This window comes from Mobula hypostoma, chromosome 2 (assembly GCF_963921235.1).
Source record: "Mobula hypostoma chromosome 2, sMobHyp1.1, whole genome shotgun sequence".
NCBI lineage: Eukaryota > Metazoa > Chordata > Chondrichthyes > Myliobatiformes > Myliobatidae > Mobula > Mobula hypostoma.
In genome coordinates, this window is record NC_086098.1 from 182,781,367 (window position 1) to 182,795,873 (window position 14,507).

General features: G+C 38.5%; 1 protein-coding gene across 4 annotated transcripts in view; it reads left to right on the forward strand.

Annotated features, from left to right (window-relative positions):
* osbpl2b (oxysterol binding protein-like 2b) overlaps window positions 1–14,507 on the forward strand; it is a 78,771-nt gene that overhangs the window by 56,428 nt on the left and 7,836 nt on the right. For all 4 annotated transcript variants that reach the window (XM_063041215.1, XM_063041214.1, XM_063041216.1 and 1 more), the window contains exons 9-12: window positions 1,541–1,630; window positions 3,651–3,774; window positions 4,791–4,919; window positions 11,479–11,602. In XM_063041215.1, the coding sequence (XP_062897285.1) occupies window positions 1,541–1,630; window positions 3,651–3,774; window positions 4,791–4,919; window positions 11,479–11,602 (467 nt within the window). The remainder of the gene's footprint in view (window positions 1–1,540; window positions 1,631–3,650; window positions 3,775–4,790; window positions 4,920–11,478; window positions 11,603–14,507) is intronic.

Genomic DNA, 14,507 nt, shown 5'->3' on the forward strand with positions numbered 1-14,507 from the left:
ATTAAATCTGATTCTGATTTCCCCCTTCCTAATATCAAACCACCATTAATTTGAATGGAAATTAGAGTTGCAGTCATACAGTATGGAAGCAGGCTCTTTGGCCCATTTCATCCATGCCAACCAAATCACCTAACTGAGCTACTCCCATTTGTCTCTGTTTGGTCCATAATCCCTCAATGTTTCCCATTCATGCAACTGTCCAAATGTTTTTTAAATGCCATAATTGTACCCACTTTATTACCTACTCTAGCTCGTTAAATATATTTGCCACCCTCAGCATGCAAAAACTTGTCCCTCAGGTCCCTTGTCAATCTTTCCCATCTCACTTTGCATCTGTGCCCTCTAGTGTTTGACTTCCCTGGGGCAAAAACTTAAGCTGTTTGCTTTATCTATGCCTTCCTGATTTTATATGCCTCCTTAAGGCCACTTAATAGGCTCCTGTTCTCCAGGGAGGAAAGAAGTACCAGGCTATCCAGTCTCTCCTTATTGCCCAAGAGCTACAGCCCTAGTAACGTCCTTGTAAATTTTTTTTTTTTTTTGCACCCTTTCCAGTTTAATTGTACCCTTTTGAGAGCAGGGTGTGTAGTACTGGACATAATACTCCAAATGTGGCCTTGTCAGTGCCTGGTTCAAAGTAAAATTAATTGTCAGAATACAGACATGTCATCACATACCAGCCTGAGATTCTTTTTCCTGTGGGCATACTTAGCAAATCTATAGAACAGTAACTGTAAACAGGATCAATGAACAACAAACTGTGCAAATACAAATATAAATAAATAGCAATAAATAACGAGAGAATTAAATAACAAGATAGATGTTCCCACTGGTTGTAGGAACACCAGAAATAGAATGAGTATAGCTATCCCCTTTTCTTCAAGAGCCTGATGGTTGAGAGGTAGTAGCTGTTCTTGAACCTGGTGGTGAGAGTCCTGAGGCACTTGTAACTTCTACCTGATGGCAGTAGTGAAAATAAATAAATAAATAAATATATCATGGCCTGGGTGGTGAGGAGCTTTGATGACAGATGCTGCTTTTCTACGGCAACATTTCAAGTAGGTGTGCTCAATGGTTGGCCAGGTGAAACTCAATATACTCAATATTCCAGCAAATCAAGGCATGTGTCACTAGTGGGATTTTTTTCTGTGCATCGCTTAACTTTTCTGCCACTTCTGGAATGTTCTTATTCCTTTAATGCTTATACTGGTAGTTTTTGAAAAAAAATTAAACTTCAAGCCTCCAATCTAGAAATGCTCAACAATCTTAACTCTTTTAGCAGTATTTATCTGTTCAGTAGCTAAGTGATGAAATTACCTACGTTTCCCTAAATTTTATATTTTATTGCAAAAATCATCTATTGAGAATAGTTAACTGTCTCTTGCTTATTAGGAACATGAAAACATTAAAATTATATAGAATAACTATTGACTGTTGCTTTGTATGTCATTGCTGGTCTGAAATTAAATGTTATGACATACTTCCCTCTGGGAAATGTTCTTTTGAGTTCATTCACATGATGGCATCTTGCTTTTCTTTATAGTACTGGTGAAAAATGTTTACTGCATTTTAAACCATGTGGGCTGTTTGGTAAAGAACTGCATAGAGTTGAAGGATACATTCAAGACAAAAGGTTGGTTTGAAGACAATACACTATTTTAATAATTACACTGAATCCTTATTCTTGTTAAAACATCATGGAGCATAGAGAAAGTATCTTCATTAAGTATAAAAGGAAACTATCTCTTTTCCTTACTACCTATTCCAGTCTAGGAATTAGATGAGAGAAAATCTGTTTTGTGCCTCATGATGCATAAATAGCAGCAATATGATTTTTTTTTTGGGGGCGGGGAAGCACATCCTTTCTGGTAAAGTTCAACCAACAGGGAAGTTGGACATGCACTTCTGGATGTGATTGATCTTAGTGCTAGTGCCATTCCCCATCATTTTTTGAGCATAACATGTTAACAGTATGCAAAGCATTTATTAATATAATTTACATTAGATGTGTTATTAATGAACAGTTCAACATGTATGTTTAGGTGAAATTAGTGAACTCCAAAGGACAGATCCTTCAACAGGTGACCCAGTGGTTCTGATCACATGGTATCATGATGATCTATGGTTATGAGACGGGATTGACCTACTGCATGCTTGTAGGTGGAGTAGTGTTTTCCCATGGATATCCATGCATCGTTATCCCCTCCTTTCCTCCCCAACCCTGTGTTCCTTGTAACTGCTCGCCCTATTTGACTTGATCTCCGTTGCAAACTGAGGAACTCTGTGGAGAGATCACTTCAACATTAATGTGGATCAATCAGAATGACAGTGTTACTGCCCATACAGTTGGCAGCATTCTGTTTGACAGTGCAAGAGTCTGTTTTATCACTCTCTTAAAGTGCATAAAGTAATGCTGAGGCTCTCTTAAAGCAATTGTGTCCCAATTTCACAATTTTTGAAAATGTGTCCCATTTAGAGTGACTGCTAATTTGGTGTTAGCACACCATAAATGAATGTAATCCAATTTTTTGGAATTTTTCTTTAAATTAACTGCTTGATGAGCATTCAATACTGGATGAGCAGAACTGTTCTTGAAAAGAAATGCCATGGTTACTGTTATGTACATAAGCTGTTCTGTTTATCTTTTCCTGTGTTTATCTTTTCTTATGTGGGTTAATTTTGATTTGTTTTGAAGCACATGGTCGAAAGACATCCACTTCCATCCCTTCTTTATTGCCTTGATACAGCAATGTCTTTTCACAAGTCAGATCTCATTTTAAAAACCCCGAAGGAAGCTACTGGCTCAAGTGATTTTTGAGAAGGTGTTTAACACACTGCATAACTTTGTAATATTTGCACTGTGAGGGCAGTAGAATTCACTTGCTAGCAACCAGCATGATGCACCCTGGCAGTTAATAGGAAGTGATGTAATGTCACATGTAATCTTTCAATAAGATTTGGATGACATAGCCATTGGTATGATAGTGGGAGAACTTGGATGTGTTACTTCATCTCTTTCATGCCCTTTTATTCTGTAAAATTAACTTTTGACTGACTGCCTCATTCTTTCTATAAACCTTGCTGTCCATAGACCTCAAAAAGTAGGCCCATAATCCTACTTTTGCTAACAAATGTTGGCTTCTAGTTATCTCCATTAGTTTTTTTTTATCAGCGCCCCCCCCCCCACCATGACTTCATTTGTTATTGCCTTTAAGCTCTCTATCTCTGGAACTTAGCATCCATTTAAATCAATTGTTCAATCATCAAGTATGAACTTTCATTGTCTCCTAATTTAAAAGCTACTATGTTGGTTGCCATGCTATCAGACAGTAAGACTCCGTAAAGTTTTGCAGTTTGATCTTTAAAGTCTCTCCATTTTTCTCCTATTACCATTAAACTCTCCTTCTTTGAACAAGCTTTTTGTCATTTGCCATGACAACTGCTAATATGCCTTGATGTTCAAATTTGTATGATCACTTCTGTAAAGTACTGTACTGTAGATTGCTTTATACAAGTTGTCATGATTTCTCTCCTGCAATAATTAAGGGGAAGAATTCTCTGGTGTAAGGATCTGCTTTTGAATTATTTTCCAATATTAAGTTGTTCCTTTTCATTAAACTAAAACTATACAATGTACATTTATTAATTCACAGTAAAAGGAAGGTATGTGTAATATACGGCAAATGGACTGAATGCTTGTGGTGTGTGGACACTAACACATATGAAACCTACAAAAAAAATGATAAAAAGAGTGGAGACCAGAAGAAAGCTAAGGAGGTAATCTCTTTCATGATCTTTGCCAATGGTTGAGGTATAACTATTTCTTAAGATGCCCATATATTATTGTGCATTTGAAAATACGCATTTGTATAAATTGGTTTTAAAACTGTTTCTTATCCTGCTTCACCACTGTTACTTTGAGGTTTCTGCTGCTTGAAGTTGTGTACTTATTTTGTGACTGAGATCCTTTTCATTATCCTTATTTCATAGCCTAACTGATTTCATGTAATGTATAGTGAGCAATTTGTGATATTTATGCTGACAGTTCATCCCAGAGAACAGTCTGCGTCCTTCTCATGTGCAATTCAAAATCCCTTGACTTGACATAATTTACACTTTTTTCCTTATCCACAACCAGAATGATGTACCTGAATAAGTTGGTAAGGTATTGCCTCTGAAAATACCCTTTTATCAGTTGACTGGCTACATCACAGCCTGGTATGGAAACACCAATGCAAGTCGTGGATTTGGCCCAATAAATCATGGATAAAGCACTCCCAACCAGTGTGCACATCTACATGAAACGCTGTCATAGGAAAGCAGCATTCAATATCAGGGATCCCCGCCACCCAGGTCATGCTGTCTTCTCGTGCTTCCATCAGGCAGAAGGTACAATAGCCTCAGGACTCGCTCTGACAGGTTCAAGAACAGTTACTGCCCCTCAACCATCAGGCTCTTGAGCAAAAGAGGCTCTTGAACTACACACAACTGTACTTGCTCTATCATTGAAATGTTCCCACAACCAATGAACTCCCTTTCAAGACTCTTGTCTCATGTTCTGGATATTAATTAATTAACTAATTCTCCTTTTTGTATTTATGCGGTGTTGTCTTCTACACGCTGGTTGAACGCCCTAGTTGAGCAGACTTTCACTGATTCTGTTATTATTATTACTCCATAGATATACCCACAAGAAAATGAATCTCAACCTGTACATGGCATATATGTACTTTGATAAGATTTACTTTGAACTTTACACCCTTTATAAAAGGATATTACTGATTTTCTTTCAGACAGAAGATGTTGTACGATCTGAAAATGACGAAGCTGACGACATGCCTGAAATCCAGGAAACTGTACAAGTTATTCCTGGAAGTAAACTACTCTGGAGAATAGCAGCAAGGCCTTCACACTCTACTCAGGTAAGACTTGAAAGTCTGGAACAACTTAGTGTGATATGTATGGGTATGCAGTCTGACAACAAATTCAGATTCACTTTTTCAACAGGAGATGGTGGATTATAAACCTTGATGATAGTTAAATGTCCGTCAATGTTTTTCAGTTGTTTGCTAATACTTCTGTTAATTCACTTTGCATAGAAAATAGGTTGTGGAACAAATGCGGAAAGTCTGCAGCTGGTCCCTAAATCATGATTAAGAGAAAAAGATAGTTATAGGGTCAGTATCTGATAAATCAAATTTAGCATTAGGTAAAAAAAAAGCTATGATGTGTTGTGGTGATCAAAGAGTAAAGAATTATGAGCATAGCCATTTAACCTATCAGATCTGCTCCACCATTGAATCGTATGATTGATTGACTTTACTACACATCTGCACCTTCTTGCAAAATATCCATGTCCCATGATTTCTTTACGGATCAATAGATTTTTTGTTATATACACACAGTGATTAAACAGCATTGCCCCACCCGAGGTACACAGCTGGAAAGAGACACTACTGTTTTTAGTGGGGAAAACGTGTCTAAATGGCCAAAACGTTTTATCTTTAGTCTGTAACTCCAGTTTGTAGGTTTTCCTATTAAGGGAAACATTTCGCCAGCGTCTACAGTGCCTATTAAAAGTATTCACTCCCCTTGGAAGTTTTCATGTTTTACAACATTGAATCACAGTGCATTTAATTTGTTTTTTTTCTGACACTGATCAATAGAGAAAGATTTGTGTCAAAGGGAAAACATATCCAAAAGTGATCTAAATTAATTACAAATATAAAACACAAAATAATTGATTGCATAAGTATTCATCCCCTTTAATATGACACACCAAATCATCACTGGTGCAGCCAATTGCTTTTAGAAATCACATTAGTTAAGGTGTCCTAACTATATAAACCTGTGTACAGTCAAGGTGTTTCAGTTGCTTGTAGTAAAAATACACCTGTATCTGGAAGGTCCAACTGCTGGTGAGTCAGCAAAAGCAAAAGAATACCTCAAGCAACTCCACGAAAAGATTATTGAAAAGCACAACTCATGAGATGGTTACGAGAAAATTTTCAAGTCACTGAATATAGCAGTACAGTTAAGTCAATCATCAAGAAATTGAAAAATGTGGCACAGTTGTAATTTTGCCTAGAATGGGCTGTCCTCAAAAACTGAGTGACATTGCAAGAACAGGACTAGTGAGGGAGGCTACCAAGAGACCTAACACAACTCTGGAGGAGTTACAAACTTCAGTGGCTGAGAAGGGAGAGACTGCACAAACAACTGTTGCCTGCGTCTTTCACCAGTATCAGCTTTATGGGAAAGTGGTAAAGAGAAAGCCACTGTTTTTTAAAAAAACTCACATGAAATCTCAACTAGAGTTCGCCAGAGGCATGTGGGAGACTGAAATCAGCAGGAAGAAGGTACTATGGTCTGATGAAACGAAAATTGAGCTTTTTGACCATCAGAAACTTTCTGTAAGCCAAGTGCATGTACATCATCAAAACCACACCATCTCTACCATGAAGCATGGCGGTGGCTGCATCGTGCTGTGGGGATGCTTCACTGCAGCAGGCCCTGGAAGGCTTGTGAAGGTAAAGGGTAAAATGAATGCAGCAAAATACAGGGAAATCCTGGAGGAAAACCTGATGTGGTCTGCAAGTGAACTGGGAGAAGATTTGTTTTTCAGGAAGACAGTAACCCCAAGCATAAGGCTAAAGCTACACAGGAATGGCTTAAAAACAGCAAAGTTAATGTCTTGAAGTGTCTATAAGTCAGAGTCCAGACCTCAATCCAATTGAGAATTTGTGGCTGGACTTGAAAAGGGCTGTTTACTCATGATCTCTATGCAATCTGACAGAGTTTGAGCAGTTTCATAAAGAAGAATGGGGAAGAATTGCAATTTCCAGATGTGCAAAGCTGATGGAGACCTATCCACACAGACTCAAGGCTGTATTTGCTGCCAAAGATGCATCTACTAAATACTGACTTGAAGGGACTGAGTAATTATGCAATCAATTATTTTGTGTTTAATAATTGTAATAAATTTAGATCGTTATAGAAATTTGTTTTCATGTTGACAGGAAAGAATCTTTTCTGTTGATCAGTGTCAAAAAAGCCAGATTAATTCCACTGTGATTCAGTGTTGTAAAACAATAAAACGTGAAGACTTCTTGGTTGGGGGGGGGGGTAAATACTTTTTATAGGCACTGTACCTGTCAAAAATTTTAAGAATTCCAATCGCTTCTCAATTTCTGTGTTTTATTCTCTAACTAGATCTTTGTCTTTCCTTTGTCTAGTCCTCTGTGTGTAACTGCTGTCAAAATTCTTAATTCTGCATTTATAGCAGAAACTTTCTATGCAAAACTTACCATGCTGTAATCACATCTTTTACCAGTAAATTTACTAAAGCAGCTTCTAACGAGAGAGAAATACGGATGTGCATAATGTAATTACTATGTGTAGAATAGAAATTCATCAACCTACTTTTTTTGCTGACAGTTCCATAACAAACTGATATTATGTATCTGTATATGTCAGTAATTTAGGAATTTCAGCAGGTGTGTACAAACATGGAAGTTCCAAACTTGGTGAATATTCCTCTTGTGTTGATGCCTTCATTACCATCTATTACTACATTTTACATGATATCCAGCACTGGAGCACTTTGTGTCTGCTTGTGGACATTGCACTAAACTTGAAAGGGGTATTACCTTTTTAATTATTTGTGTTTGCTGTAATATTTGCTATTTCATTTTTAGTTTTCATTTTTAGATAATGCTTTGAATGCTTTCTTTATGTTAGGGTCAAGGAAAAGCATTTATAGATGAGAAATTGCAAGTTTGGGGGCTTTTTGATTTGTTCAAAGATTTTACTGTTTTTGGTAGAATTGTTCTGGCACACTCATCCCACTTGATTATAATCACATAAGTCCAAGCACCATGCAGGGCTTTCCCATTTTGTCCGGTTGATTTTCACTATTTTCTGCCCCCAAGAAACATCTGAGGTTAAGTGTGGGATGATTACCTAAGCAGCAAGGGCAAATTATGGGCTCCAGTTACAAAATTGATTACCTATTGATTACATTTATTTTGCAGTATTATTTTGAAAGTGAAATTACCTCTAAGAATTATTGGTGTTGTTTCATTGGGAGAAAAATGGCTTGAAAGACTTAGATTGGCTTCTGATTAATTCGGAATTTGGATTTGGTTAACTTTATCAGTAAGAAGATTAATCTTGATACATTTTACTGTGATGGGGAACTAGAAGGGAATCAACTGAGATATTTTGTCACGTACCCCGTGACGGGAATAAGGAACCGGCAGAAATAGAAAACACTTTGGAGTCCAGTATTGCTATACACTAATAATATTTATTAGTAACTACGCAATACAGTAATATAAGTGTAGATAAATCAAGCAGGTTAACAATGATTTTATATATATATATGTGAGTATATCAGTAAGTGTGGAAATATATGTATGAAAAACCAAGCTTTAAGTCTAGAGGTAAAAAGATACAGTCTTACGATGATGAGTAAAGTTCAGTTCAGTTCGTGGTATTGAGTTGAGTAGTGATGGAGAGAGAGAGAGACAGGTAGAGATTTGAGTCTTCAGGTGAGCTGACGCCGACGATCTTCTCGTTGTCCTTCGAAATCCTTTAAAAAGTCACTGGCTGTGACTTTAACAAAGGGGACTGGTTTTCTGTGGTGGAGCTATCCCCCAGGCGAGGGTGGACACATGGACAACTCCCTACCAGTCAACCCCTTTTCCTTTTCACTGCAAGAGCAACGGATCGATCTGCCTGTTTGATCCTCCAAAACCCACTTTTTCTGTGGGCACAACAAAGCTCATTCCGTGTCCAAAACGTGTCTGAGGTCTATCATCTGACCTCCTATTTTTACCTTCCCGTGCTGAGCATCAACTCATTCAAATAACTCCTCCTTCCTCTCTCTGTAAGAAAATCACAAGCAGGTGAACTGTCATTGAGAAGTATCAACACGCTGCCGAAAATCTTAACATCGAGTGTCCATCAAGTAACACCGCCTTCAGTCACCATAGCAACTTACAAGCTGCTCGGTGCCATCTCTCTCTCCAACTCAGCAGAAATCCAAAAGTTACTTCCAGTGCCTTAAAGTGACAGTCCAACAGTTAGTCTTCATCCGTCTCTCTCTCTCTCTCTCTATCTCTCTCTATCTCTCTCTATCTCTCTCTATCTCTCTCTATCTCTCTCTATCTCTCTCTCTCTATCTCTCTCTATCTCTCTCTATCTCTCTCTCTCTATCTCTCTCTATCTCTCTCTATCTCTCTCTATCTCTCTCTATCTCTCTCTATCTCTCTCTATCTCTCTCTCTCTATCTCTCTCTATCTCTCTCTATCTCTATCTCTCTCTCTATCTCTCTCTCTATCTCTCTCTCTATCTCTCTCTCTATCTCTCTCTATCTCTCTCTATCTCTATCTCTATCTCTCTCTCTATCTCTCTCTCTATCTCTCTCTATCTCTCTCTATCTCTCTCTATCTCTCTCTATCTCTCTCTATCTCTCTCTATCTCTCTCTATCTCTCTCTATCTCTCTCTATCTCTCTCTATCTCTCTCTATCTCTCTCTATCTCTCTCTATCTCTCTCTATCTCTATCTCTCTCTATCTCTATCTCTCTCTCTCTATCTCTCTCTCTCTATCTCTCTCTCTCTCTCTCTCTCTATCTCTCTATCTCTCTCTGTATCTCTCTCTATCTCTCTCTATCTTCAAAACAAGATATTGATGTTAAGTAACTCTCTCTTCAAAAGCACAGTTCATAGAGGTAATTCATGACCCCGTCACAAACTCCGTAATTCACACTTAGACAAAAAAATTCGTCTTCATCAAATTTTTTTTTCCTGAGGAAGGGGAGTGTGACAGGGTCCTGAATTACCCCTATGAACTGTGCTCAATTACCCGTATGAACTGTGCTTTTGAAAAGAGAGAGAGAGAGTTATTTAACATCGATATCTTGTTTTGAAGAGAGAGAGAGAGACGAAGACTAACTGTTGGACTGTCACTTTAAGGCACTGGAAGTAACTTTTAGATTTCTGCTGAGTTGGAGAGAGAGATGGCACCGAGCAGCTCGTAAGTTGTTATGGTGACTGAAGGCGGTGTTATTTGATGGACACTCGATGTTATGATTTTCGACAGCATGTTCATACTTCTCAAGGACAGTTCGCCTGCTTGTGATTTTCTTACGTAGAGAGAGGAAGGAGGAGTTATTTGAATGACAGTTGATGCTCATCACGGGAAGATAAAATAGGAGGTCAGATGATAGGCCTCAGACACATGTTTTGGACACTGAATGAGCTTTGTTGTGCCCGCAGAAAAAGTGGGTTCTGGAGGATCGATCAGGCAGATCGATCCGTCGCTCTTGCAGTGAAAAGGAAAAGGGGTTGACTGGTGGAGAGTTGTCCATGTGTCCACTCTTGCCTGGGGGATAGCTCTACCACAGAAAACCGGTCCCCTTTGTTAAAGTCACAGTCGGTGACTTTTTAAAGGATTTCGAAGGACAGCGAGAAGATCGACGGTGTCAGATCACTTGAAGATTCAAATCTCTCCCTCTCTCTCTCTCTCTCTCTCTCCATCACTACTCAACTCAATACCACGAACTGAACTGAACTTTACTCATCATCGTAAGACTGTATCTTTTTACCCCTAGACTTAAAGAAGCTTGGTTTTTCATACATATATTTCCACACTGATATACTTACTTATATATATAATCATTGCTAACCTGTTTGATTTATCTACATTTATATTACTGTATTGTGTAGTTATAAATATTATTGGTGTATAGCAATACTGGACTGCAAAGTGTTTTCTATTTCTGCTGGTTCTTTATTCCCGTCACGGGGTATGTGACAAAATTGGGGCCTGCGTCCGTGATATGAACAAATTGGTCGGGACGCTTTGAATTGATTGGGGAAAATCCCTTTTGATTTGGTTGTGTGGAAAAACACCAGAAATGGATGTTAGGGACTTTCTGAAATCACCAGACCTGGTGACTTTGAAGATAACTAAAAAGGATGATGTGCGGGACATTGCTAAAGAATTGAGAATTGAGGTAAAGAAGGGTATGGCTAAGGTAGAAATCCAAAAGTTACTTCCAGTGCCTTAAAGTGACAGTCCAACAGTTAGTCTTCGTCTCTCTCTCTCTCTCTCTCTCTCTCTCTTCAAAACGAGATATCGATGTTAAATAACTCTTTTCAAAAGCACAGTTCATAGGGGTATTTCAGGACCCCGTCACAGTAAATATTTTGACAGACTTGAGCATTAAAATGTTTAGCATTTCCTGTTTTAACAAATATCCTGATGAAAACACAGAACATTTATTAACTAAGTAGATGCAGCAAATATTTTAACCCTATTGTCGACAAAGTATAAAATACTCTACTCTATACTCTATTTATACTCTATTCTTGGTTGGTGCAACTGTAACGAAACCCAATTTCCCTCGGGATCAAAAAAGTATGTCTGTCTATCTATCTATCTATCTAAAAAGATAAAATGTTTCTATTTGTAGATGTATAATTTCACTAATTTTGCAATGATGTTGAATGAACTGGATGAAGAAATGAGAAGTGTTTTGGCACCAACTGATTGTCGTTTTCGACCAGATATCCGAGCAATGGAAAATGGAAACATGGGTAAGTATGTAAATTTAAAACTTAGATTGCAGTTTGTACAGAAGAAGGCTTAAGAGTTCTTGCTAATTTATTTAGATGGAGTTCTAATATATAATATTGAGGTTAAATTATCTAGTTAATATTATAAATATTAACATTGTCTTTAAGGTATGGTAAATATAATTCTATTTTCTAATAGTTGGTTCCAACTTGTCCATTGTGGTTACTCCTTCCAAAATTAAGTTCTGGTTTAGATTGGTCCTTGCCCATCTCCAAGACCTTGTAAAACTACCATTCAGCTTTCCTGAATGTTTCCTTTCCTTTGTACATGTGATACTTATTACCTTGCTGCCTTAACTTAAGTATTCCCAATCATCAGTGAACCTGCCCACGAGTACATTAATTCCAGTGCTATGAAACTGTGGTCAGTCAATCTTGAAAGGGTTCTTCCTTTCCAGAATTGGCCGCATCGACCCAAGAACCTGAAGCCTTCTCTAGTATATCGTATCTTTAACCATACATTAACCTGCCCATCTTATTATTTCTCTTCCGGCTGGAGAGTGGCACTTGGAAGTAATCGAGTAATTACAACTTTAAGGTTTTCAGTACTGAAGCCAGGAGGAGAATTGCTAGGACATTAATGTTGAGTTTCAGACAAGAGAAACAGTCCTTAAATTAGTTACCTTGAATTTGATCATAAGTCAGAGAAAGTTGCTGGGATACTGTTGTAGGAGGGAGTTGTACCTTTTAGTTTAATTACTTTGAATTTGATGAATGGTCAGTGAGGAGGGTGTGATATCAGAAAAGGTGGGCAGAAGGTTCTGTCTTTGGCCTTGTCTGACAGGGATGAGAAGTTGTTTCCTGTTTAGATGAGCCTGGGGACCGCAGGGAGGATGAGCAAATTTTCGATAACCCCATGGCACCGGAGACAATTAAAGTGGGGAATAAAAAGAGAAATGTGGTCGTCAAAGAGGAATAGTATAATTATGGATATTGTTCTCTGCAGCAGAGATGCCAGGGTTAAGGACATCTTGACTGGAGGAAACTCCAGTGAGAGAGGGAGGATTCAGTTGTCGTGGATCACATAGGTAGTACTTGGAAAGAGGTTTTGAGTCACTTGGCAAAACTGAAAGCAGAAATACAAGTGATCTTGGATTTTTCTCTTGCTGACAAAATGCAGATCCTCTGTAAACCAGTCACCAAGTCTAAAATTTGGTATTATTGATGCAAAGGAGATCACATTGGGAGCACAGAATGTAGTAGATGAGGTGGAAGAAGTGCACGTGAATTTTTGCCTCACCTGGAAGGGCTGTTTACGTCCATGGTTATTGGTGAGGGGAAATAAATATAGCACCTCATGGTTACAAGAGGATGTGCCAAAGGCTGGGGGGGTGGGTGGGGGGTAGATGGGAAGGGATAAGTAGACCTGGGATCATGGAAAGAGTGGTCCCTGCAGAAGACAGAAAGGGGTGGGAAGGGGAAGGTGTGATAGCAACTGGAGGAAATGACACAGGATGATGTAGGATGAAGAGAGAGGACACGAGGAACTCTGTTTTTGTGGAGGGAAATGGGTGAGAGCAGAAGTCTGAGAAACTGAGGAAACATGAAGGGGGGCTCATTCAGCCACTAGGAGGGAAGCCATGTTTCCTGAAAAAGGAAGATATTTCAGATGTCCTCGAATGTCCTTACCTTGAGAGTGGAAACAGAACTGAGAGAAAAGGATGGTGTCCTTTCATGGGACAGGATGGCAAGAGATATAGTCAAAATTGGCACATAGAGTTTAATGTAGAAAAGTGTTATGTCAAGCACTGTGGTAAGAGGAATGAACTAGCAGTTTGCTCTCCAGTTGAAGAGAGGACATAAATGGATCTACCCTCAGTAGCCACTCTATTAGGTACCTCCTCTACCTAATAAAGTGGCCACTAAGCACATGTTTGTGGTTTTCTGCTTCTGTAGCCCATCCACTTCAAGGTTCAACATGTTGTTCATTCAGAGATGCTGTTCTGCACACCTTTGTTGGTTATTTGAGTTACTGTTTCCTTCCTGTCAGCTTGAACTAGTCTGGCCATTTTCCTGTGACGTCTCTCATTAACAAGGGATTTTCACCCACAGAATTGCACCTCACTGGATGTTGTTTATCGCAGTATTCTCTGAAAACTCTAGAGACTGTTGTATGTGAATATCCAAGAGGAGCAGCAGTTTCTGAGATACACAAACCATCCCGTCTGGCACCAACAATTATTTCCATGGTCAAAGTTACTTAGATTACATTTCTTTCCCATTCTGATGTTTGGTCAGAACAACAACTGAACCTTTTGACCACATCTGGAAGCTTTTATGCATTAAGTTGCTTCCACATGATTGGCTGATTAAATAATTGCATTCCATACAGGTGTACCTAATAAATTGGTCACTGGGTGCAGGTGTTGTGTATGAAACAAAAAATTAGCATGCCAATATACCTCCAAGTTAAGAGGCCATACTTAGTATACTTCGTGGTAGTCATGGTCCCTTTCAGAAAAGATGTACTAGCTTTGGAGGCTAACATGTTGGGTTTGAATTAGTTGGGTCTAATTTAGAAGAATGAGGAGTGATCTTTATTGAAAGATAAGATTTAAAGGGGCATACCAGGAAATCTGTACTGGGAACAAACTGCCGCTGTAAGAATAGATGGAGAAGTGAGTCAGTTTACGAAAATCAAGAGAAGCGTTAGACAAAGCTGTGTTTTCTCCCCTGATTTATTTAATGTGTACAGTGAAACAATATTACAAAAAATAAGAGACATCTTGGGGATCAAAATTGGCATTGAATACATCAATAATTTCAGATATGCAGATGACACTGTGTTAATTGCAAGTACGGAGGAAGAACTACAAAACTTAATTGATATAATTGTTGAAGAAAGTGCAAAAATGGGTCTATCAAT